The 23,792-nt window shown below is 50.9% G+C and overlaps 1 protein-coding gene across 4 annotated transcripts in view; it reads right to left on the bottom strand.

The window, feature by feature from the left end:
• The window catches only part of NRP2 (neuropilin 2), a 115,502-nt gene that overhangs the window by 49,220 nt on the left and 42,490 nt on the right, over nt 1-23,792 (bottom strand). For all 4 annotated transcript variants that reach the window (XM_047720842.1, XM_047720844.1, XM_047720845.1 and 1 more), the window contains exons 6-10: nt 22,239-22,408; nt 20,224-20,379; nt 7,206-7,350; nt 5,751-6,100; nt 3,714-3,858 (exon numbers count right to left, since the gene is read on the bottom strand). In XM_047720842.1, the coding sequence (XP_047576798.1) occupies nt 3,714-3,858; nt 5,751-6,100; nt 7,206-7,350; nt 20,224-20,379; nt 22,239-22,408 (966 nt within the window). The remainder of the gene's footprint in view (nt 1-3,713; nt 3,859-5,750; nt 6,101-7,205; nt 7,351-20,223; nt 20,380-22,238; nt 22,409-23,792) is intronic.

Below are 23,792 nucleotides of genomic sequence, written 5' to 3'. Positions count from 1 at the left end.
TTGCCGGCCGGTTCACCCTGCTCTTACGTGGAAGAGACGTTCTCTTTTCAGCCTTCTCTGACTCAGACAGCACTTTTTGAACCAAAGCTAACTGACCTAGGGGGCCCACCTCTAACGAGATCATCAGAAGCACAGCAGCCAAAGCCATGAGCGAAGCCAGACCCAGCTGGGGAGGTGTGACCCCAGCCATTGTGGTTCGTGTTTGCACAAAACTGCACAGAAAGGAATACGAACTCAAAGGGACTCAGACTCCAGTTGGTGGAAGTAATTGCGGCTGTGCCTTTAGGTCAGGGTGTGGCAAATTCAAATGCTTTCCGCATGCAAGCAGCTACTGTAAGCCAGCGGCTGCCTGGGCTGGGGAGAGTCCAGGGCGGGATTGAAGGTGGCAGAGGGTAGCTTGCACGCCCTGATTCCAGGGAGGCCACCAAGACTGGCCCCAGCACACTAAAGGCCTGTGGGGAGGGGGCCCAAGGTGGCCGGCTCTTGCAAAAAAAAAAAAAAAAAATTTTTTTTCCCAACACGAAGCCAATTCCATTCCCATGGAAGAGCTCTAGACTCGCCCATGTTGGCAGCTTATTCAGAGTACTGTCACCAGGAGCTCGCCGCAGAATGTGGCTGGGCCACACGTGGCTGCAGGCAGGCAGTTCTGACCTGGGCTCAGGTGATGCCCTCGCCCGCCCATTCATTTGTCGACTTGCTCCTGCCAGTCATTCATCCGCCAACTATTAATGAAATGAATGCAACTGTGGGGCCTCGCCCCTAGGTGGGGCGAGGTGGGGTTCTAGTACCTGGCAGTCAAGTCCGCGCCTGGGGGTGGGGTCTTCATCCCAGGGCTGCCCTCCAACGGGAGACTCCCCGGAGAAGCTCGTGCATTGTTCCGCCCATTTCTATACATGTTCCTTTGCACTATTGTGCATGGAGAGGCGCCTTTGTCAGGCACACTTTGGGATGCCGTTTAATAAAGCCAGGAGCTGAAGGAAATGGCTAAATACGTTGAAAAGCTTTTTCACGGTCGACTTCCCATCTTCCTGCTATTAAATATGACGCACATAACCTTTCATACTTCCCTTCGCCGTGTCTGCCTCTCGCTCACGGTAAATAGCAAATAACCTCGAAGCGTCCTAATTTGTAAGTTCAAATTTGTCACTGTGTCATAGAATCTCAAACTCAATTGTAAAGCAAACTGTGGGCAGCAAAGCAAGAAGTAATCATTTGGAACACAAACAAACCAACAGGTGAAGCAGCCCTTTCAGATTATTTAGTGCAGTGACTCAGGCCAGCCCCATTACTTTTCCTGCTCTCCTTTTGGGGTAGGAATAAAGTGAAGGTTGGGGCGGGGGTGGGGGGAATGCGTCGCAGAGAGGAATGGGAATTTTAAAAGCAAAAAAGCCATGTGGCCTGTGGAAGCAGTTTCTGGGGCGGGGGTCAGGTAGCAGGTTGGTAAAGATCACATTAAATCCAGGGGCGCAGGGGGTTGACGAGGCAAGGAGCCGTATGAAGTATAGTGAGAAGCAGGCCGCGTCCGCTGCGCTTTACTGGGAGCTCAGGGGTAACTGCCCGTCAAACTACAACGCTCCCCTCGAAATTGAAACCAGATGTCAGCGACTTCAAAGAGAAGGAGGCTGGGCGGAGGCTAAGAAGCCCCAACTCTGATCTTCCAAGGAATGGCCAGGCAGGAATTTGAAATGAGAAACCTGTTGCTGACCATCGCCAGGGTAATTTGGGCCAGCCTGGGAAGGGGGAGCAGTAAGAGGGAAAGGACATTAACAACTGTCCAGCCAGTCGTAAAGCAGGGCCAGGCCGGGAGAGACATGGCACAGAAGGCCACACCTCTGACAAGTAGCTCCCTCTCTCTGGGACTCAGTTTCCCCATCTGTGATAGAGACGTTGGCCTAGATCTGTGATTTTTTTTTTTCCCCCAAAGTGTATGCCACACTGGTTAGTAGGATGTGGGTCCACTGTGATGGGTCATGACCAGCATTTTTGAATTGGACTGTGACATGTCAGAGTGTGCTCACGTGGGGAAAATGAACACTGATCTGGAGACCTTTTGTTCCAGCTGCGTTTACTTATTATCACAGGCTTATTAGATGCCAAGCTTCAGTCTAAGTACTTTATATCCATTATTTCACTGAATTCTAACAATCCTAGGGGGTGCAGATACACTATTATCGTCCCGATTTCGCAGCTGAGATAACCAAGATGCTGAGAGGCTAAGGAACTTGTCTGAGGCCATGCGGCCAGAGAGCAGCAGAGGAAGGTCTCGTACTTGGCAGTCTGTCCCCAGGGTCCAGCACTTAACAAGACGGCCTAACTTGTACGCACGCATCATGTGCTTGCAAGCCAAGTGGATTGCGATAAAAATTTCTTTTAAATTGTGGATCATGGTCAAAAATGTTTGAAAGCCCCCGGCCTAGAAGCTCCTGGGTCGCCTGCGGCTCCAACCCTTTGGTTTCCAGAGAGGCCACAAACGGAACCAGCTTGTATCACTGCTGGAGGGACCGTTTTCGGCACCCGCAAGCAAACTGCAGGGCTGCAGGGAAACTTGGCCTTTCCTCCACGTGATGGTGAGTAAAGAATCTTCCTACTAAAATATGTCCACTGGGCCTGCCTTCAATCCAAAGGTGAGAGAGGCTAATTTGGGCCCGATTTCCAGCCTGCGTGCCTCAACGGGGCTCCTCCCCTGAGCATCGGAGACAGCACACAGGCAGCAGGCTCCTCCCCGGGCGCCAAGGGGTGCTTCTCCGACGTGCCTTATTATCCTGCCGGATACCCTGTCGGGGGAGCCGGAGATGGGTGCGGCACAGATGGGAAAACGGAGCTACCTGGTGGACTGAGAGGCAGGGCAGCTCGGCTTGTCCGCTGCTCCTGCTGGCCCTGGGTTCAGGGGGCTCCTCTGAGCTCCTTCTGGAGATCAGGGAGCCAATACCAGGTGACATCTCGTACCAGCTCTGCCCAAGGAGATGTCAGGAGGAAGGGTGGGGTCCGACTCCAAAGCAAAGGGAGCTTCCCGGACACCGGGAGGGTGGGCTTGCGTAGGGGGCCTGAGCTGCCTTAAGGGGAGAGTTCGAGGTCTTCCCGGGTCTGGGCCACTGAAGGTGGCAGGGGTGAGGTTGGCGGGGAGGGGGCGGGAAGGAATGAGCAAGACTCCCGCTGCGCAGAGGGAAGAAGTCCTACTCCAGTCAGCTTCCCTACAACAGGGTCCCTCCTGAGAAAATAAATGCCTTTTACAGATGTGGCTTCGAAATGAAAATGAAGTCTCTTAGCCACTGACATCTGGAGGCCAGATTCAGACATAAACCGATTACTTTATTATCATGAGGGTTTTTTTTTTTTTTTTTCCCTAAATCAACAGCCACAGCCTCCTGGCCTGAAGAGTCAGGGTCTAATTGAATTGGGGTGGGTGGTGTGCGGTTATAATTTGTTTTTGAGAGACTGGGGTTGGGCAACTGAAATGATCCTTTAAAAAAGACAAAGCACATCCCTTTGAGAAACTGTCCCCCCTTCAGAGGCTATAGTGCCCATGGTTGGAGGCAGGAGAACATGGCAGGGCCTGGGCTGGGTGGGGTTTTGAGCTGACAGAGCCTCACCGGGGAGGGCTGTCCCCTCTGCCCATCCACAACCTCATGGTCTGACCTCCTCCCAGGGCATCCCGGGAAGCCAGGGTCACACGACCATGTGAGCGGGACCCGGAGTGGGAAAGCAGACCTTACCTGTCCAGTCACAGCCCAGCACCTCCAGCCGCATTCCAATCCCTGCCGGAGACCACCTCTCGGGGTACACCCGCACGTACTGCGCAGGAACGGGGTCGAATCTTCGGATGTCAGGGGTGTCATAGTGCATGTTGCCTTCAAACAGCTGCAAGGGAGATGGGCCACTCAGCAACCTCTTCTGTGGGACCCCCTCCGCCCTCCTCCCCTTCTTCCCGTTCCTTCACCGTCTCCTCCCTGCCCCTCACACCCATCCAGAAGGCAGCCTCATAGTTGACTCACTGGACATTACAACCCATAGGAGCCCCATCCTCAGACCAAAGTTTTGATTCATTTGGAAGATAGTTAGGGTTCCAGGAACACAGAGAAGAGGGAGCAGATAAAAAGAGGCAATTGCTACGTTCTGTCTTCTACCCTGGGACTGGAGATTGTGGACTTGGGGGAAAGACTTAGTCTCTGAATGGACTTGGCTGGAAAGAAGAGAAGTGAATTTCAGGCTGCTTTGCCTATTGTCTTAGAAGTTCTTGTTGTAGGTGTGCCTGGGTGGCTCAGGTGGTTAAGGGTCTGCCTTCAGCTCAGGTCATGATCCCAGGTCATGAGACGGAGCTCCATGTCAGGCTCTTTGCTAAGCGGGGAGTCTGCTCGTCCCTTTCCCTCTGCCTCTCACCCCGCTCATGCTCTCTCTCAAATAAATAAAATCTTAAAAGAAAAAAAAATTCTTATAATGATTGAAAGTCTAGATGTAGAAAGTCCCAGCTGACTGACAGCTCCCAGGTCAAAACAAAGCTCACGTCGAGCCCCAGGACATGAACTGAGGACAGTGTGGCTGTCCTGGTCCAAGCCAGGTGGGGGACCCAACCCAGAGCACATGTGGGAGCCACTGACTTAGGGCGATGTTGGTGTGGAGACATGCCAGGGATTGGCTGAGCGGCACCTAGGGATGCTACCTACTTTGCAGGATCCCCACAATTCCAAAAGGGGGCACTATTATGGGGAGGGAAGGCCCAGATACTGGCTAAGATCATCTCCTTTCCCAGGCTCCCAGAATGATCGAGAAGAGCCAGGATCTGTTCTTGCCAGGAAAACCCATGGTCCAGTTTGTGCTCTGTCCCCTGTGGTTTCCAGTTACCAAGTCCTGAGCCTTTCCAGGCCCCTAAAGTGCGAGCTGGGTGTTTACATCAGCATTGCAAAGCCTCCAACCCTGCCCATGCCTCTGCATTAAGAACGGAAACATTTGCTGAGCAAAGGGGACCAAACAGAGACATGAAATTCCCCCTTCCTTGGTAAAAGAGGCCTGATCTTCTGAGGAAAATGAGGGTAACTCAGCAGTTAGGATCAGAATGCCTGGCTCCCCCGCCGAGATTGACCTGGAGAGGCATGATATCTTTTCCCCTTGCGGGGGGCTCCTCCATACCCAGGGTTGAGGGCTGACCCGTACTCCCTAATGGTGGGAGGAGTAGGCTCTGCTGATATGGAAAGTTTCTCCTGCCTCTCCCAGCCTCCGTATGAGAGGTGGGAAAGGTCTAAGCAGAGACGAGACTAGGAAAATACAAAGGAGCACTGTGACGTTCAAAAAAACAGTCGTTTTTGGAAATAATCCCCTAGGTTCTATACTGAAGCCTCCAAAAACGACATCCCCTTTTGGACATCTGGCCAATTCCAAGGAAACGTCACCTGAAAGAGCGTGCAAAGGGTGTCAAACCTGACAGAAAGGCAGTGCAGGGTGGTGGGTGGGTATCTGGGCTCTGGAGTCAGACTGAATCGTGGCTCTCCACAGTCACACACTGTGACCCCGGGGGTGACACCGAGCCTCAGTTTTGTCATCTCTAACATGCGAGCGACAGAGGAGCCTTCTTCCAGAGATGTTGGAAGGATTAAAATATGGCGTTTAGCAGAGTGGAACAAAGTAATCTCTCAGTTAACGTTTGCTTATTAGAACACAGGGAGTCTGGTGACGACTATCTAGTTAGGAAGTGAGCATCCCAAAACTAAGCTGCCCTGTTTGGGATAGGGTTAGGGAGTCTCCAGGGAATGGCCTACCTTCGGCTGCTGGGTCCTGGGGTCCTGGATGTATTCCCAGTCTCTGCCGTTCAGGCTGTAGGAGACTTTGAACTTGCGCACAAACGCCCTGGCTTCCACGGCAGTGATGCTGTCTCCCCCGCGGGCCCCCTGGATGATGACGCCCTTCACCGTCTTGGGCACTCCCAGGTCCACCTGGAGCCACTCCTCGCCTGGCTGGGCCTGAGGGATCCGGGGGAACCAACCCGAGCGGCTGCTGACCAGGCGGGCGGCGCTGGGGCTCCACAGGTACTCGCGGGTGGAAGAGGCCGAGATCTGGGAGTCGGGGATGAGGCCCGACAGCATCCCCAGCATGTTGGAGCAGGGTGCATCTGTGGAGGGGAGGGAGACGCAAGGGCTCGTGGCTGGCGCCCTGCTTGCCGGCCACCATCTCCCCTTAGCCGGGAGCTGGGAAAGAACCCGGCGACCACACGTGCAAGTCAGAACTGACGTCTTCGCATTTCAAGCACTGCGGTTATGAGCCCAGCCTGGGGGCCAGGCTAGCTGGGTCCATGTCTGCTGTGTCCCTCACTACCGGTCTGACATCAGGCAAGTGATTCAGCTGCTCCATACCTCAGTGTATCCAGGTGTGAGGGAGGGCTAGCACCAGAACTTACCTCGTAGGGGCTGTCGCAAGGGTTCCCCCAGTCACCACATAAATGGTCACAGCAGAGTGCCTGGAGTGTCTAAGCATCTCACTGTGAGCCAAGGACATGCATATCCTTGCGGTGACACCAGGCCCCCCCTGAGCCTCAGGGCGGTAAGCACAGGGGAGCTCAGCTGAGCCCTGAGTTGTTTCCCAGATGATTATTTTCCTAACTGGATGGACACTTTTCTGGGATCAGGTCTTTGCTTCCATGTGTGTTTTCATAGCTTTTTACTACTTTGAGTCCTTCGCCTATGCTGTTCCTGCTGCTCCAAATGCTTTTCCCCTCTGTCTTCATCAGGCTAAGCTTTACCTAAGTATCACACCCTCAGAAAGGCCATCCCCAAACTTCCAATCAATGGTTAGTGGGGTCCCCTCTGCCATCATTTCTCCGGGCACCTGGTCTTTCTCCTTCATACACATGTCTTAGTTAATAACTATCCAGTACACAATCTGGTTATGATCCACGCTGCCCACCAGCCAAAGTTTCATGTGGCTAGAGACCCCCCTGCTCGTTCACTTCCCCTGTCCACTTCCATTCTCAGGGTGTTGCACAGCAGGCCTCGGAGAACACTCGTGCAGCCAATGAGTGAGTGGCAGATGCACAGATACGTGGTATCCAGCAGGACAAGGTCTGGAGTCAGGGTACGTTAGATGCTGCTGAACTGAGCCTCAGGTGAAAACGAGCCTTCTGGAAAGCTCACGGGGTGCAATCACGCTCCTGGGCTAAAAGAGGGAGCCGAGCCCAGGACACAACCAGCTCCGCAGCCTCACGGGGGGCCCCCCCTCACCTGTGACCCGGCAGCCAAAGAGCTCCAGCCGCAGGGCGATGCCTGAGTGCCAGGTCTGGGGCCGGATCCTGACGAACCTGGTCAGGAGGGGCGTGTGCAGCTTGTTAAGAACCACCTCCGATGCGTCGTTGTTGGCTTGGAATACCTATAGGGTCAGATGGGAAACCGCTGTCAAGATCCATCTGTAGAGTGGCCGCTCACCCGGTCTTTGAAGAGGCTGCAAAAGTTCTGTTGAGCCTTATTTCCCTCAAGCTTATATTAATCAGTGTGTTTGTTGTTTGGGGTTTTATTAGGAGCACCATGCGGAAAAAAAAAAAACAACAAAAACGTAATTTCTCACATTGTTCTACTTGAAAACAATAACTGGTCTTCATAAAAACTTTTAGAGGAGAGAAAAACTTTGCCTCTGGGCTGAGAGCAAGCAGAAGAAGGCACCTTAAAAGATGGAGCAGAACGGTCTTTTTTTTTTTTTTTAAAGATTTTATTTATTCACTTGACAGAGAAAGATCACAAGTAGGTAGGGAGGCAGGCAGAGAGAGAGAGGAGGAGGCAGGCTCCCTGCCGAGCAGAGAGCCCGATGTGGGGCTCGATCCCAGGACCCCGAGACCACGACCCGAGCCGAACGCGGAGGCTTAACCCACTGAGCCACCCAGGCGCCCCCTGAATGGCCATCTTTTAGGGCTAGTGAACCTCACTAGCTTGAACTTGATTCTGCCCCTCCCTCACGGTGTAGGCATATAGGCATATTTGCAGGGTGTTTTTAAAGTGCTTTATGGTTGTTTTCTTAGTTACTTAGAGGCCTCCCTGCTCCACAAACAGGGGAGAGCATGGCGGAGGGCACCATCTACTCCTTGGGGCTCTATGTCAATCAACACTTTCTTGGTTCTCTCTGGTCTTTGTTGGAGGGTCAGGGTTGCAGACAGTCTCTCAGAATCCTGCCCTGGCTTCCTCTCATTGTGGTCCCACCCCGTAATGAAATCCATCCCTGTCCCCATCTGACCAGTGCCTCTCTTAGGGGAGAAAAGGCTTTTCGGAGTAGCTTCCAAGCCAACATGGTAGGAGCAAGTCCTAGTTGACCAGATGGCCCAAATCAATAACTGCCATATGGGCCGTATGCTTTCCTGTGCTCTCCATTAAAAAAAAAAAAAAAAAAAAAAAAAAGTAGCCAGAGCAAGTATATGTGAGTTTCTGTTGGTTTTCTTGGCTAAGGGCAGAGGGAAAGACCCACTAACCAAGCAGCACTTCTAAATCATACCTGTCATAGCTCTAACAACCAAGAGACTGCAAGTCGACTCGGACTAGACACTATGATACCTGGAACAGGTGTGGTGTGTGGACACGGACAGGGCTGGGACCAGAGGATGGGGAAACTGGTCTGTTCCAGTACCCCTGAGATAGACACCATATAAACACAATTACAACCAAGATGCCTTGGGAAGTATTATTATTTGATGAGATGAGAAAAATTTGGCTGATGAGAAAACGGAGGTTCAGAGATTTCTGTTTGGATCCGAAGCCCCTGTCATGTTTTTAGGCTGTAGGATTATGGTTTCCTATGTTGGCTCTCAACTCCTGGAACAAATTTGCAGCATTTATACTGGTGGCTAGGAGTCTTGGAGTCCTTAAAGTCTCTGAGCCTGGGTTGAATGGAGGTGGGGTTACTCTTCAGGGATGTGTGTTTATAATCCTGACTTTGAAAGCTCTGAATTACAGCAATGAGCGGCACGGAAGCTTAGAGCTAATTAACGACCTGGGCCTTTCTTTCCCATGAACTGTAACCAGGAACTCTGCCATTTGGCAACCTTGAACCTTCCATATTTCCCACTTGCTGAGGTCAAAAGTTAGAGCCCTTAAATAGCACACGACTGATGGTGGGGGTGAAGGGTAAGAGACATCACACCTTTTGCAACCAGATCAGGGGAAGTGGCTTGCTTCAGACAGATGGAGCGAAGGGGAGGAGGAAGCAGGTTTTCTCCGACCCACCATATTCAGGTTAAACCCCTCGTTCCTGGAGCCTGCCCCGCTTGCTGCCTCCTGTCCTCACTAGGGAGCCTCCCATCCCACCCGAAGGCCGAGTTTCTTCCTTTGCTGCCTTGCTAACTGCAGGGAACAAGACCCAGAACTGCCTGACCACCCACTGCTCCCAGGTCTGATTTGGCTCCTTCCTTTACAGTGACTGAGGACAAAGAGGGGCCAGAAGACAAAACAAGGGAAGAAAGACCAGGCAAAATAGGAGGAAAGAGGGTTAGAGTCAGACACCTGGGGGAAGGCTGATGGAGAGAGGGGGAGAGAGGGGCCCAAGACTCTGTGATCTTAATCTTGGAGAAGGACGGGCCAAGGAAGGATACAGGGCCCAGGGAGACCCCGGTCTGGCCGTGCCCACTCCATGGCTTCCCAGGAGCTTATAAAGAGCTCCGCAGCTCTGAGGAAAGGAATGAAGGCACCGAATCCAAGGGAAAGAGATTAATCAGTTCTCCGAGAATTCAGCACAAGGCAGAGGCTTTTGTTTTTTGTTTTGTTTTGGCAAGCAAGAAGCAAATGCAGCACTCTGGTTATTTTGGGAGGGTGCTGTGAGCTGTGGGGGGGCCATGTAGGCCTGCTCCCTGAGGACGGTGAGGGTGACTGTGTGTGGCCTCCATCAGGAGATGCTAAGGAGTTCATCTGGGGAGGGGAGCTGGATTTGGCATGTGGATACATAGCTGGAGCGTTGAGTGCATTTGAACTTTAACACAGCTGCTAACCCACAGCGTACACACCACGCTGGCACCGTTAGAGACACAGTACGTCTTATGTGTTCTTAATATCTGATTTTATCTTATCTGACCCTTTCATTTCTCAGGCTTGGCAGACAATGCTAAGAAATCTTTCCTTCCCCTGCCCCCGCTCTCCCACTCCAGTAAGGAAACGACTATGTCTTTGCACGGCCTTTGGGAGGCTGGCACGGCTGGGAGTGCGGCTGCACCGGGGCAGGGGCGTGCAGCCAGCACGGGGGCTGGTCTTCCTGCAGAGGCACGCACGTCGTCACAGGCTTTGGGTGAGCCCCCTGGACCTCTGTGTATAGTGACACCCGTCAGAAAGGGAGGCGGGCACACGGCCCTTCTGCTTAGACCACCTACCCGGCTGCTCCCACGGCGTGTCATTCTGCCTCCTGTTTCGCTCACTCTGCTCCTACTCCCGCCCAAAACCACACGAATGCTTGTTCAATGTGGCCTCAAATTGCCCTCTGGATTTCTGAGCCTGCTTCCTTCTTGGTTTCTTGTGTGCCCTTGACTTTGCACTCAGATCTGCCCCTGCTCTCCGGACCCTTTGCAGAAGGAATATCAGTTTATTTAATCAGCTTTACACACTTTATAATCAGCTTTATACACTTCTCTGAGTGTGGCAGAGTGGGAGGAAAACCCCCCCAAACACCACCAACGTCATGCCAGGGGAGACAGGCTGTTGCTGCTGAGCTCATGAGTGTGGGCAAATGTCTCTACCTCCCCCAGGCCCCAGTCTCCTCCTCTATGAAATGAATTGATTTGCCAGCTCCTTTCTGGCCCCCAGATTCTAAGGCTTTCTGCATAAGAGTTTCCAAGTAGAACTGTCCCAGCAGTGCCCATTTTGTGAAGGGTATTTTAGTTGTTCAGTGTCTCTTAACACCTAAGTGCTTTGGTGGACGAGGGCTGTGGGTGTTAATACGCTTCAAAGAGTGCCCGGGACGCACGGTGAGTGCCCCACTCAGAAGGAGAATACACCTTGTTGATGTTTTCGCTCAATAACAGCACCAATTATTAATAATGAAAAGTAATGAATAACAACACCTTAGTCCTTACAAACTGACTTTCACCCAAAGATACCAAAGTGCAATTTATGAAAATCCATTTTTAATGAAATATTAAGCAGTTTCTATTTCTCCTGACCCAATGGATTTACAAGGTCTCTATTTTTCTCCCTGCATCTTCCTATTTATAGCTGGGAAATGCTATCATATATTATACATCTTTATGACTTTCTCAATGCTTCTGTGGTTTCAGAATCACCTTTCATATGTTTTCTGATCAAATTCTCGGAGATGGATTCTTGGCTTCTGGTCTAGGCATTGCAAGGTAAGGGGTTGTGTGCATGGGAAATGATGCCAGGAAATTGGTTTTATTCCCTATTCCCTGCCGACTCCCTGAATCACTATAGGCCAATCAATAATCCTTAGATACCTTGGTTTCTCCTTCAGGAAAATGAAGTCGATAGGAGGTTAGCTGATAGACACTAAGGTCTACCAGCCCTCCCTCCTTGCTTCAATGCCTGCACAGCCCCCAGGACCGATGTTAGAGTTGAAGCTATGTCATACCTAACATATGGGTCTCTCTGTTCGATGGGGAGGGTTCAAGGTCTGAAAGCCACTGACTCCCAAGTCCCACCTTGGGGCCCCAAATTTTCAGGCCATGACTTGACGGGAAGGTGTCCGTGATGCTAAGAAAATTCAGTGGGTTGTCAGCGTATGGGACACCCTGATAAGCATATACCAAACGTGATGATCACATCATAGCATCTGCTTTAAAAGCTAGATGTCACAGATGGTAGGCATGTTTGCTAATTTTTAAAAGCAAAATGCTAATATGGTTGCTTTATCACCCAAAAGAAAACCAGAAAGTGTGTTCAATGTGTCTCTAGCCTTCTTAAGAGGTAAGGAAAGCATTGGTGGATGTAATTATTAGATTGTGTGTGTGTGTGTGTGTGTGTGTGTGTTTATGTTGAACACACAGATTTCTTCAAATGCATCTCTGCAAACCAAGTTTAAGAAGCAGTTCAGGGCACAAAGTGGTTTGGACAATCCATTTGGTGCCTTGCTGAATTCTGGACATAATCCAACACTTCCCAATTGATTCTTGAGACCTTTGGTTTATTTTCAGAAAGACAGAATCTGAAACCAGCAGCACTTCAAAGATTTTTTGATTTGCACCTCTGGAAGGGAGGGGACATCTGCCAATTAACTTGGCGGCTATCCAACATCCCAGTGTGGTGACTATCTACACACCCCACCCAGGAAAAGGAAAAAACAAAAAAAAAATCAACATGCTTTGACCACGCCTATGAACTTCTCAGCAACGGGCTATAATACTATGTAGAATCAAAGGAGGTAATACATGTGATCTAATAGGAAACATCTAGCCAGAAACATCCCTGATGGTTCCGAGGTCATCTTTTCTCTATTTTCCCACCTATTTCTTGTCACATCAACCTACCAGTTCCTGCCGCCCTGCCCTTAACTCTTCTTATAAGAATATGCAGTGACTCTAGCACTGAGGGTTGGACTGCCTTCCTCAGAGGCCTCTGGGCAAGGGGGCTCGATGCCAGGCCCAAGTCCCTCTCCTGTACCCCAGTAGTCTCCGTCGTCAGCGTCCAGGTGCCCAAGATAGTGTGGACGCTCCACGGCCATCACAGTCTTTGAGCTCCTGGATGCGGAGCTACAGGGTGGGCTCATGGTGGGAGCTGCTGGAACCTTCTGTCACCAGGCAAGTCCTTCAACCGACAGATGCAGGCGCTCATTACATGCACCACCTCCCGTCTAAGGAGGGCTTCAGTATGCAGGCCGCACAAGCCAGTCTCTTCATTACCTATGGTGTGACCTACGGTTTATTCCTATTTTGCTGTAAATATCTGAATGTGGTCAGCTCCAGGGACTGCAAAGAAAGCAGGAAATTTTTCAAAGACGATATAGCGCTGGAGCCCTGAGGTAGAAATTGTGCAGGAGACGGTCTTTTTCCCTTTTTTTTTTTTAAATAAATATTTCTCTCCGCTAATAAATGTTTCATCGCATCCAAAGTTCTCCTTTTCAATCTACTTGGCACAGACGCTCAAGGAGGATGAGAATAAAGCAGACGGAAAAGAGAGGTGGCGGGAACGGAGGCCGGAGGCTGGGGAAACCAGTGGCAGGTTTTAAAAATGTCTCTCACAGGGGCACCTGGGTGGCTCAGTGGGTTAAGCCTCTGCCTTTGGCTCAGGTCATGATCCCAGGGTCCTGGGATCGAGCCCCGCATCGGGCTCTCTGCTCAGCGGTGAGCCTGCTTCCTCCTCTCTCTCTGCCTGTTTCTCTGCCTACTTGTGATCTCTGTCTTTCAAATAAATAAATAAAATCTTTAAAAATAAAATAAAATAAAATAAAAATGTCTCTCACAAACAATTGAACTGACTCATCCTAACTGCAGAACCAAATGCCCGTCCTCTCTCCCCCACCCCCTTCCCTTGCATGTTCTCTGAAACCAGCCACTGGGTCCACACATAAAAATAAAGTGTTAATCAATGGTTGCCATCCTGTTTAATTAATCTGTTGCACCAAACAGGCAAGGGGTGGGGGGCAGGGTAGGGGTGCTGTTGCACACGGGGAAAACGATGTGAAGGTAATGGATATTTTTGGTTTCTTTTTTGTAAATCATGGTCCTGACATTTCTCCCTTAAAAACTCCTCCTTAAAGACTATAAAAAAATTTTTTTAAAGCTGCTTTCATACTAGTGGATGTGGGAACTTAGCCAGAAACAGAGTCAGAAGGGATGTGTCTCATATATATGTGTACATATACATGTATGAGAGACAGGAGCGGGGGAGAATTTAAGGGGGGGTGAGGATAGGGGGAGGGCAGGGAAAGTTCCCTAACCACCAAATGCTCATTTATGACCAAGATGCCCTCCTGTCTCCTGTTCCTTTACTGAGGGCTGTTTTTGTCATCAACCGGTTCTGCTGATGAGGGAGGAGACTGAGGAGTAGGAGCATGTCATGGGTGGTGGGGGGGGGGGGCCGGTTTCTTCCTGGGGGTGGGGGGTGGAGATGGGTGGGATGTGCGCATCCCATCTGTGTGTGCCTTGTGGGTCCCGTTAGATTTACTGCAGGATTATGTTACCCCCATCGAGACGTAAAGCCCTGGAACACAGCATACTAACAGGATTAGGGTTTCGGGACTGGAGACAGGAAAGCACCAGGGAGGAGAGCAGAGGCGGGGAGGAGAGGGAAGTGCAGGGATTCGGGGCTGGAGGAGAGATGGGTCGTCAGAGTCATGGAATGGAATGGCCAGTGTCCTTCTCTAAGCGGGGGTGGGGGGGTGGGGAGATGTTCTCTCCAGGTCGGCAGGGTTCTCCATACTGAAAACCTCTTGTGACATCGTCACATTTTTTTGAGAAGGCACTTTTAACTTGGAAGTGGGCAAAAGGGCACGTGGAAGGGGACAGGGAGTAAAGTGCCTGAGCCCATCTGCCATCTGCATGCCTCTTCTGGCGTAATTTCAGCCAATCACAGAGCAGGGAAACGGCGATATTTCCACCAGGTGAGGCGTTCACACCACTGCTCCTCAAGGGACGCTGGAGTGAGGCAAAGAGGGTGTTTCCAGCCCAAGCAGGTTCACTGTGCCCTTCGACACCCCTGCTCACTTGCTCTGCCCTACTGGCCGCAGCGCACAGCTGTGAGATGGAAAGCCCTGGGAATTTGGCATCAAGGCCATAAGCGCCATGGAGGCTGGCCTCAGCTCCCAGAGACAATTCAGCACCCATGGGAGTTGGGTGAAGCCAGCCACGGGAGCCTGATAGAGAAAAGGTTCCAAGCTTATGTATAATGACATTTTCCCCTGGGCCTCCTAAGTGGAGAGGCTAAAGGTCTGAGCTCATCCCATGGCAAATGGATAAGGGACAAACTTAATTACCTAGGGCCCTGGATTCTTCTGTTATAACTGAGGGGGCAGAAAAATGGGGGGATATGAATTTCAAAAGGGCATCGGCCCTTTTTGGAATACACAGAACCCTGCTTTGACGATGCGATCAGATGCATGACTTCTGAAGTCTGATGCCCATTCCCAGCTGACAGCTTGAGTCCCTGTCAAAATCTTACATACACGTAACAAAACTGCAATGAAAAGGATAAGGGGAAGCGAGTCATCCAGCAGGAGGTAAAAAATAAATATAAATATAAATATATTTTAGAAAATTCCAAGTTATTAATTGGAGGAATAATTGCATCCCTAACAGAAGAATGAAACCAGAAGGATAATGTTCATCTGAGGCAGCTCAAGTGCAGGGCCCATCAGATGCAGGGAGAGGTCTGGAGGACTTATCAGGTCCCTTCCAGACCTACGATTTTAAAAGAGGCAGATAAATATCCCATGGGGCCTTGTTACTTTTTAAATTGATAACTTGCTCTGCTCGAGAAGAGCTTTGTGGGTCTAATACATTAATTATATCTGCAGAGAGCCTTCCATCTACAGATCCCAAGGTACCCTGCCAACCCGAGCTACGGCACCATTCCGTTCGGGCAGGCGGAAACACTGAGGCATGGGGCTATTAGGAGAAATTTCCAGGGTCACACGATGCATCATCTAAGATCTGAAAATAGATGCCACATGGTTCTGTTAGCCGACTAACTTGGGGGTTTGGTTTTCTGACACCACTCTCTTTCCTCCTAAGTCTCTGATAATTTCACAGAGGGTCTTAGAATCTCTGATGGTTTTCAAAGTGACTTGTTTTAATTTAGAAAATAAATATAGGACAGAGAATATTTTGAAGTTGGGTGTGGATGTGTTTTGAAGTGATGTGGCCAAATCAAACACAAAGCAACTTCTCTCAGCTCTGTGTCCTCAGGATTCTAGGACGTCGCCCAGACTCCAGACTGATCAGCCGAGCACGCTACGCCACACTGCCCGAGCGCTGCTTGCTTTCATATCTCCACAACGATGGAGGCTCTCCAGGGGAATGTACACCTGTAGACCCCTATACGGAACATTTAGGAAGCCGGTTTCCCTCTGGGTCAAGATGACAACAAGGCCTGGGTCAGATTCGGGAGCATCTTCCTGGAGATCAAAGCCCTGTGACCGGGAGCCTTTCACTGGGACTCCACAGTTCCCCATGTCCCTGGGGCAAATTACTCTGTCTCTAAGAGCTTCAACTCCAGTATTTTTTTTTTTTAAAGATTTTATTTATTTATTTGACAGTCAGAGATCACAAGTAGGCAGAGAGGCAGGCAGAGAGAGAGAGAGGAGGAAGCAGGTTCCCTGCTGATCAGAGAGCCTGTTGTGGGGCTTGATCCCAGGATCCTGGAATCATGACCTGAGCCAAAGGCAGAGGCTTTAACCCACTGAGCCACCCAGGTGCCCCACAACCCCAGTCTTTGAAACTCTGTTCCATTCTGAAGCAGTGAGGTGGTACCTGGAGGTTCTCTGATCCCTTGGAAGCCATCAGTGCATGAACGGGATGTGCTCACATAGCACATTTCTGCCACTCATTACAGGTTAATTCTGAAAACTCTTGAACCTCATCCCTGTGCTCACCCTCCCATCCTCAATCTGGCCATCAAGATATATTTAGCACCCCTGCAGGCTCTCTCTTTGAGCCCAAATTTCTTCCAAACACATCAGAACAGCCAGCAGCACTGTGACTAACAACAGCAAGGTAACCAGCACTATGTCAACAATGAGATGCCCACTTTCACCAAATAAGGGAGAAATGAAGACAAGGCCTCTTGCCTCGACATAGAAGGGCAATGGCCTCTGTCCCCGGTCCTGACCTTGTTCTTGGCCTCGTTCCGTCCAGCGCACACACAGAGAACTAGCCATTTAGAGGTGAGCAGGGTCCTGGCCAAGGCCTCCAGCCTCCTGCTATTCCCGTTTTTCTCTCTGCCCTTCCCATGCCTTGTGTGTACGTAACTGTGCCCATAATTACAGACACATACGTGAACCTTCTAATACTGTATTTACAACACTATGTCTATGTTTAGGGTGTTGTTAATGTAGCTGGTGAAATCAAAAGCAGTAGTTTTCTGCTTGTGGTTTCTAAAGAAATATATGTGAAGCCATTTGTATAATCTAGGGGAGCACATGGGCTGGATATGGGCTCCATCAGGCGGACAAGCTCTCTGCCTTGTGGTTACGACATAAATATGCATAAGGAGGGCCCACCCTATAGGAAAATCATAGGTTCCATATTATGGCGTGTGTAATTGGATAAGGGTTTGGGGATGTGCTGTACATGTGGTCTGCATAAATGGGCCGTGTTTTGCCAGGAGGATGCTTGCAATCCGCCCCCCCCCCCCCCCCGCCATGATACTCAAATGCCTTCTTCAGAGGTAACCTCACAGTGACCTGCTGGGTAGAGAGAGACAGACAAGGGTGCACACAGGCTGGCGGGAAGCTGGAAAAGAGCTCCTTAGTTTTCTTCACTTTCTAGTCACAAGAAGGAAGCTGTTCCCCCCACCCCCCACACCTCGGCCCAGGCTTTGCCACAGCCCAGCCTGGGTCCACATTGTAAATCGTGTATTGCAAGGAAATAGCATAGCCATTCCCCACCACCATCAGCACTCATTAATCTTGTTTTTCTCCGATTTCCCCAATTCCCTGGTCTTTGGTACATAGCACTGATGTTGACAGTAACCAGGGAATTGAAATCAAGTTCCCACATCTCTGCCCCAAACATCACCATCCCCTCCTCACACCCTGCGCCTGCAAACCCTCCCCCTGCGTGGCAGAACGGAGCCCGCTGCCACTTCTACCTCCACTCTACTTTGCTCACAGGTCCTGCTGTCGGAATTGTGCTTTCAAGCCCACCACCTAGCACCAGTTAGCTTGGCACGGTGCCCACCAGCCAGTGGCTACAAAGAGAAGCTCAGTGGTAGCGGTCAGCGTAGACGGTGCAGATGAAGCCACTCCCCTCCCCGGCCCCCAGCTCCCCTCCTCAGCCGCCTCCCCTTCATGGCATCAAATCAAACTGCAGCAGACTTGACAAATCTATTTGGCACGGTTCACTCAACTATTTCAACCCGAACAGACCAGAGAGCTGCGCTGACGCTCCACGAACGGTGCGGTGCGGGATCCGCACATCAGATACAGACATCTGGGAGAGCAATCTGCTAATGAAGGAGCCGCAGAGATCACCGCCGCAGCGGCGGAGGGGCGGGTCTCCCTCATGGCCCACGCACCTGCAGTGGGGCAGGGGAGCGAGGGGAGGGGGCAACGCCTAACTGGCAGGCTTTCCATTCTCCTGCCTCCTTCTAGGTAGCCAGAGAATGAATATCTAACGGGGGACAGAAAACGGTTTTTCCTCTGCCCCAGTGTATTTTTCACGTGGGCAGGACTGATCACTAAAAAGCCAAACAACCACAAAACAAAAATGAAATTACCCCTGGGCACCTGGGGAGAGAAATCTAGCTGAGGGTGAGAAGGGGAGGTGAGAGAGAGAAAGAATGATCTATCTAATATGAAAAAGTTGAGAATGATTCCAAAGGAGACCAGCAAGCTAAATTCAATTCTCAGGAACATCTTCTCCGCAGAACGAACACCAGGGATAAAGCCAGGGAGGACAGCATTCTGTCAAAATGTGCAGTGCTAAGGTATTTCCAAAAGCAGATTTCCTACAAATAGTGTTTTAAATAGCATCTCAGTCCATCTGCGTGCTTTTAAAATCAGCTTATGCTACAGTATCCCTCTGGCCAGCACTGCTTAGTCATTGAGCCTGGGCAGGGAGGCAGTCAGGTGAGCCGCCTCCTTCTCCCCCAGGGCCCACCCCTCCTCAGCACTGGCCCCCGCCCGCCTGGCAGAGGTTCTTTCTGGCTTCTACCAGTTCTTACAGAAAAGGGTGGGTGGGGAGAGAAGGCATGGGAAAGCGCCAGGGGGACGAGCACCCGGTCCCTTGCCCCTAACTGCCAGTGCCAACTCAGCCTTGCCCTTGCCAAGTGGTATTTGTAACCGAAACACAAGAAGTCAACGAGAAGCCAGACCTGGCTGACCGTGTCAAGGTGTGGAGGTCTTTCAATTGCGAAAAACCTCCCTTTTCATCTGTGAAATGAAGAAATTGTGTGTATGTGCATGTGGGTGAGAGAGAGAGATACCTGGTAATATCTAGAAGTCGTGATTTTCAGATGAATGGTGCCATGTTACTATGGCGATTTTAATAATAATAATAAAAAAAAAAACACTGCTTTAAAAACTCACACTTCCTGGGTAAATCAGTGTCGACACCACAGTTCTGCTTTTTCTCCGTCCAACGTTTCCAGTCGCACCAGCGAGGGCAAGCCTGTGTTTGGAAAGGATCTCTGGCCTCTCTTGGTTTGGTCACATGCGTCCCACCTTGCTCACTCCCGATACAACAGGCCAGGGGCCCCGCGGAACAGGAGCACGAAAGAGGAGGGTCCCTTTGACTGTCCCTGCTTCCATCTGGGGAAGGATGGACACTGTCCTCCCAGAGCTAGGAGCCAGCATGTGACAGAGTTTGCCCCTGGCCCAGGCTAGACCACCAGCCATTCCCGATGAGCCCCCCATGTGCCGAGCACCCCTGATAGCCAGGGTTGGCGGTGCCGGCTGCAGGCCTGCTCGCCGCCAGGAAGCCGCGTGTCTTCGGAAAGCCGAGCGCCCCACATCCATCAGTGTGCACAACAAAAGCCCCACATCACCCGCGCGGACACACCTCCGGGAGCCACAGACACTGAAGGCACCAGCTGGGAGAATTCAGTGCCTTGCTGCCAAGTATGACGGCCGGTTCAGATCCCATCCCCGACAAACTGAATTTCTCCTCATCATTTATTGTCCTCTTTCTTCTTTGGGACATTGTGATTCCCTCTCAGGATTCGTGCCCTTTCATTTCTAGACCTCGGTAACTCCTGAACCACAGTTTCATGTGGTTTTGTGATTGTTAACCCAGCATGGGGAAGGGACTCAGGCCATAAATGCTCAATGAATCCTGTATGGGAAGGTGCGGACTGGGGACACATTTTCTCCTTCATTTGCAGTCAGAGAGCACTGTGCGAGCTCATGCACACACACACTCTCTCTCTCTCTGCGGTGCGACACACCACAGCAGCCAGGCTGTCAGAGAAACAGTGTTTTCCAATTACTTTAGGATAAGAAAGAAAATTTTCAGGGCCACCGCCTCCCATGCCTCCGTCAATTACTTGAGTCTCACCAAGCAAGGCCTCCTCCCCTCTGTGGGGTTACCTAGCAGCTCCTCTCATCCCCAGGCTCCTGCACACCCCAGCATGTCTTCGGGTGGGGGCTGGGGAGAGGAAATGGGGTTACCTTGTGGTTTTTGCCATGCCTGTAGACCATCCAGTCCTCCCCGTTCGTGCTGACTTCCAGCTTGTAGGATTTGACGTAGTAGCCATTCTGCGTCTCCCTGGAAATGGCGCCCTGCGTTGCAATGGCTGTGAGCATGGTCAGAAAGCGCAGGTCCACCTGAGGAAGAGGGGAGGAGGGATAAAGGACCCATGGCTCCCCACAGGAGGGCAACCTCTTGCTATTCCTTCAAAGGACAAAACTGTCATACTTAGCTTGCTACTTGTGCCTGTGTGATCTATCAGAATCAGAGGGATTGGTATCAGTCCACAATTCCAGCCTGGAGGGTCAGACTCCACTTCTTTAGCCCTACATTGGATCCCTTTGAAATGGTAACTGGATGGTTTTTCTCCCCCCCCCCTTTTTTTTTTGTAAATCTGAACCGACCATATTCAGTTTACCTTAAAGGGATCCTCGAACATCTAGAACTGTGACCTCTTCTTACTGAACTACAGCCTTCCCTGCATCGTCAAATCAGATGCTATTTAAAGGAACAATGGTTAAATCCGGTCCACTCCACCCCACTCAGTCCGGTCCAATCCAATCCACTTAGGACACTCTGGTTGCCATGTCTCAGCTCGGGGCTGCCTCGCCTCTCCTGCCTTCCCTCGGTCCCTCATTCCATTGTGTAGTTAGTCACTCGGTCACCAAAGGGTCAAAGGGCATTCAGAGTCTGCCCAAGCAATTAGGCTTATGCACCAAGTCCTGACCTTTTGTTCAGTGAGGAAGATGGCCCACATTCTGAGGCACCTCTCTTCCCACAACACGAAACCCATTTGGAAATTGCTGGATGTCATTCCTTTGCCAGCCGCAGTGTTTCTTAATGACAGCCCCTGTGATCCAAATTGAGCCAGCACTCCCTGGTAAAATTTGATTCAGGAAGCATTTATTGGTACTTACTATGTGCTCAGCATAATAGTGAATTCAAAAGAGGTAGGCCGTGCTATCTATGTGTACTATAAACAGCTGGAGGGCAACAAGAGAAAGCTTATGATTGAGGACCAAAAATAAGGAGTGAAATCAATAGAACATTGATTATGTAGGAGAACGTTCTGGAAGCTCTGCAGGATGAGAAGGTTTTTTGGAGAGGCAGAGAAGAGATCGTGACAAATGGCCTTAGGGTTGCCCTGTTCAAACCTCTGCGGACTGCCTGGAAGTTTCTAAGGGGTACTTCTCCCTGTCCTGTTGTCTGCTCTGCCACGTCCTTCTCAGAGCGGAGCCCACCGGGTCACATCAGAGCTAGGACCACTTGTCAGTGGGTCACAAGGCTATCTGGTGTGTGTCATAAAAGCAGTCATTGCTCTAGCATGGACCTAGCAGCTCACTGTTCCTGGGGGATGCGAACAGGACCGGTCTACGGTTTCATGGGGGAGGATTCAGCATACACTGCAAGGCTCACTCAGAAGGAAAGCGAACAATAGTTTGAGAAGACGGTGCAAAGCATCTGGGCAACCAGAGCTGCATTCCCGGTGGTGACATTTTCCCGTGTGTTCTTCTGATCGCTATGTGCAAAACCTTCCTGGCAGGGCTCCCTCCGAACAGCAAAGATCATGAGAAGCTGCCATGCTCAGCCAGCGACTCAACAAGTCTGCCCTCAGGAAAAGCCCTCCCCCGACCAAGTCTCTGATGCCTCCCTGTGCCAAGAATGAGGAAGATCTGGAACTGTTTATAGAATGTTCCTTGGATAGCTATACGAAGAGGCAAACAGCGCCCAGGCCAAACAACTTCCCCAAAGCCTGGTAATCTTCACAAGGGTGGTGGCAGTGTCTGCCTTATCATCCTTTGATCCCAGCAGTTAGCACAGTGCCTGGCTGAGTCTCTCTGTGCCTGGAACATGCGTGTGTCTGGATGGATGAATGAAGGGAGCTCTCGAGTATGGGCTGTGTGTGTTTTCCTTGTGTCCTCCGTCCACTCCAGCCGAGCCACCACCCGCGCCGTCCACCCACACTCGGCACACCGTGCGGTATCTGGGTACGTACCTGGAGGTACTCCTTGCTGGAATCCAAGTTGGGGGTCCAGCCATTGTCATCGCCATGGAGCCGGCTTTGCTGAGGCGTCCACCTTTCGTCAGAGTAGGTAGAGGAGGCACTGATCTGTTCATTAGCAATCCGGCCAGATTCCATTCCCAGAGGGACGTTGCACTGGAAGTCTGGGGAAGGGACAGGATCAAGGGCAGGATTACGTCTCTCAACCTCAAACTCCTGGGATCCCCCAAATCTTGCTCCCTTCTAGGGACAAGTCCTTGCAGGAACTCCTTCATCTTAAAGACCTAATTACACACCCGCATTTTGAAAACAACTCTGCCAAGTCATGGAGCTTGACAACCCCTCTGGGCCTGAAAAGAAACTAAATTGGGTCTAAAAGAAGTCAGGCTATGGGTAAATAAAAATCATCATACAAATTAAAAATACAGTCTCAAATATAAGAACTGTTGGTGCTTCGGGCTACAGACACTCGCAGACGCCAGATGCACTGTAACTGAAATACAGGTAAACGTGTGATAGACTCGTGGCAATCTGGGTGGGCTGATACATCGTGGGAAGCCTGCTTTCTTCACAAACACCCAAGAGGCCCTTCTGCTTCTCTCTTTCACTCAAATGTCTTGCATTCTGGCACAGAAGACCGGCATTGCAAAGCAGTGAATACCCAACTTTGGGACATTTCTCCAGGAGCACAGCCACACCACTCTCTTCCCCTGTGCCCCCTACCCGGGCAAATGGACCCAGAAGTCACAGACTCTGGCTCCGCGCCATTAGTGTAATTGCTGTCCTTCCCATGGACACCGTAGACGCTGGTCAGTATCAGCATGTGCAGGTGTCCGATAAAGCCCAGCAATTTTTTCAGGTATCAAACCCATTCCCGAGTCACTCTGTGACGGTGCTGGCCATGGGCAGCTCTTGGTGCCATACTGTTTTCCTATCCCTCCAATCTTCATGAGCTCTTGGAAGAACGAAAGCAAAACCCAGAACAAAACCCATCGCCTTTCCAGTTCGCCGGGCTGCCATGTCTGTGGGTATGCACATAGTAAGCTGTCTACAACTGGGACAGGATTTGCCCAGCTCCAATCCTTAAAGTATGTCTTTAGGACTCAGAGTTATCACTTGGGTTTCTAGGGGGGTAAAGGCAGCACATCTGAAGCACGTGTTCTAGAGGAGCTGATCTGAAGATGGAGTTCAGAGTAGATGTGGATGGAGGCAGGAGACTCAAGGTCTAGATGGGCATTTCCAGGACAGCTGGGGTCAGAGCTACACTCGAGGCTTTGCAAGATACCTGGCACAAGGTAGAAGCTTAGAAAGTGTGTACACTGAAGCATGAAGCCAAAGTCCAAGCATGTATCAGTCTAGTGAGATAAACTCTACCCAGGGCCAGCGATGTTCAATGTAAAATACATAGATGAAGAAGGTTTACAAATTGCTCAGTTTTCAGGGCGCCTGGGTGGCTCAGTGGGTTAAGCCGCTGCCTTCGGCTCAGGTCATGATCCCAGGTCCTGGGTTCGGGCCCCACGTTGGGCTTTCTGCTCAGCAGGGAGCCTG

This window comes from Lutra lutra, chromosome 3, assembly GCF_902655055.1.
Source record: "Lutra lutra chromosome 3, mLutLut1.2, whole genome shotgun sequence".
NCBI classification, from domain to species: Eukaryota; Metazoa; Chordata; class Mammalia; order Carnivora; family Mustelidae; genus Lutra; species Lutra lutra.
Note: the sequence above shows the minus strand (reverse complement) of the source record. Positions and strands in the feature narration are given on the sequence as shown.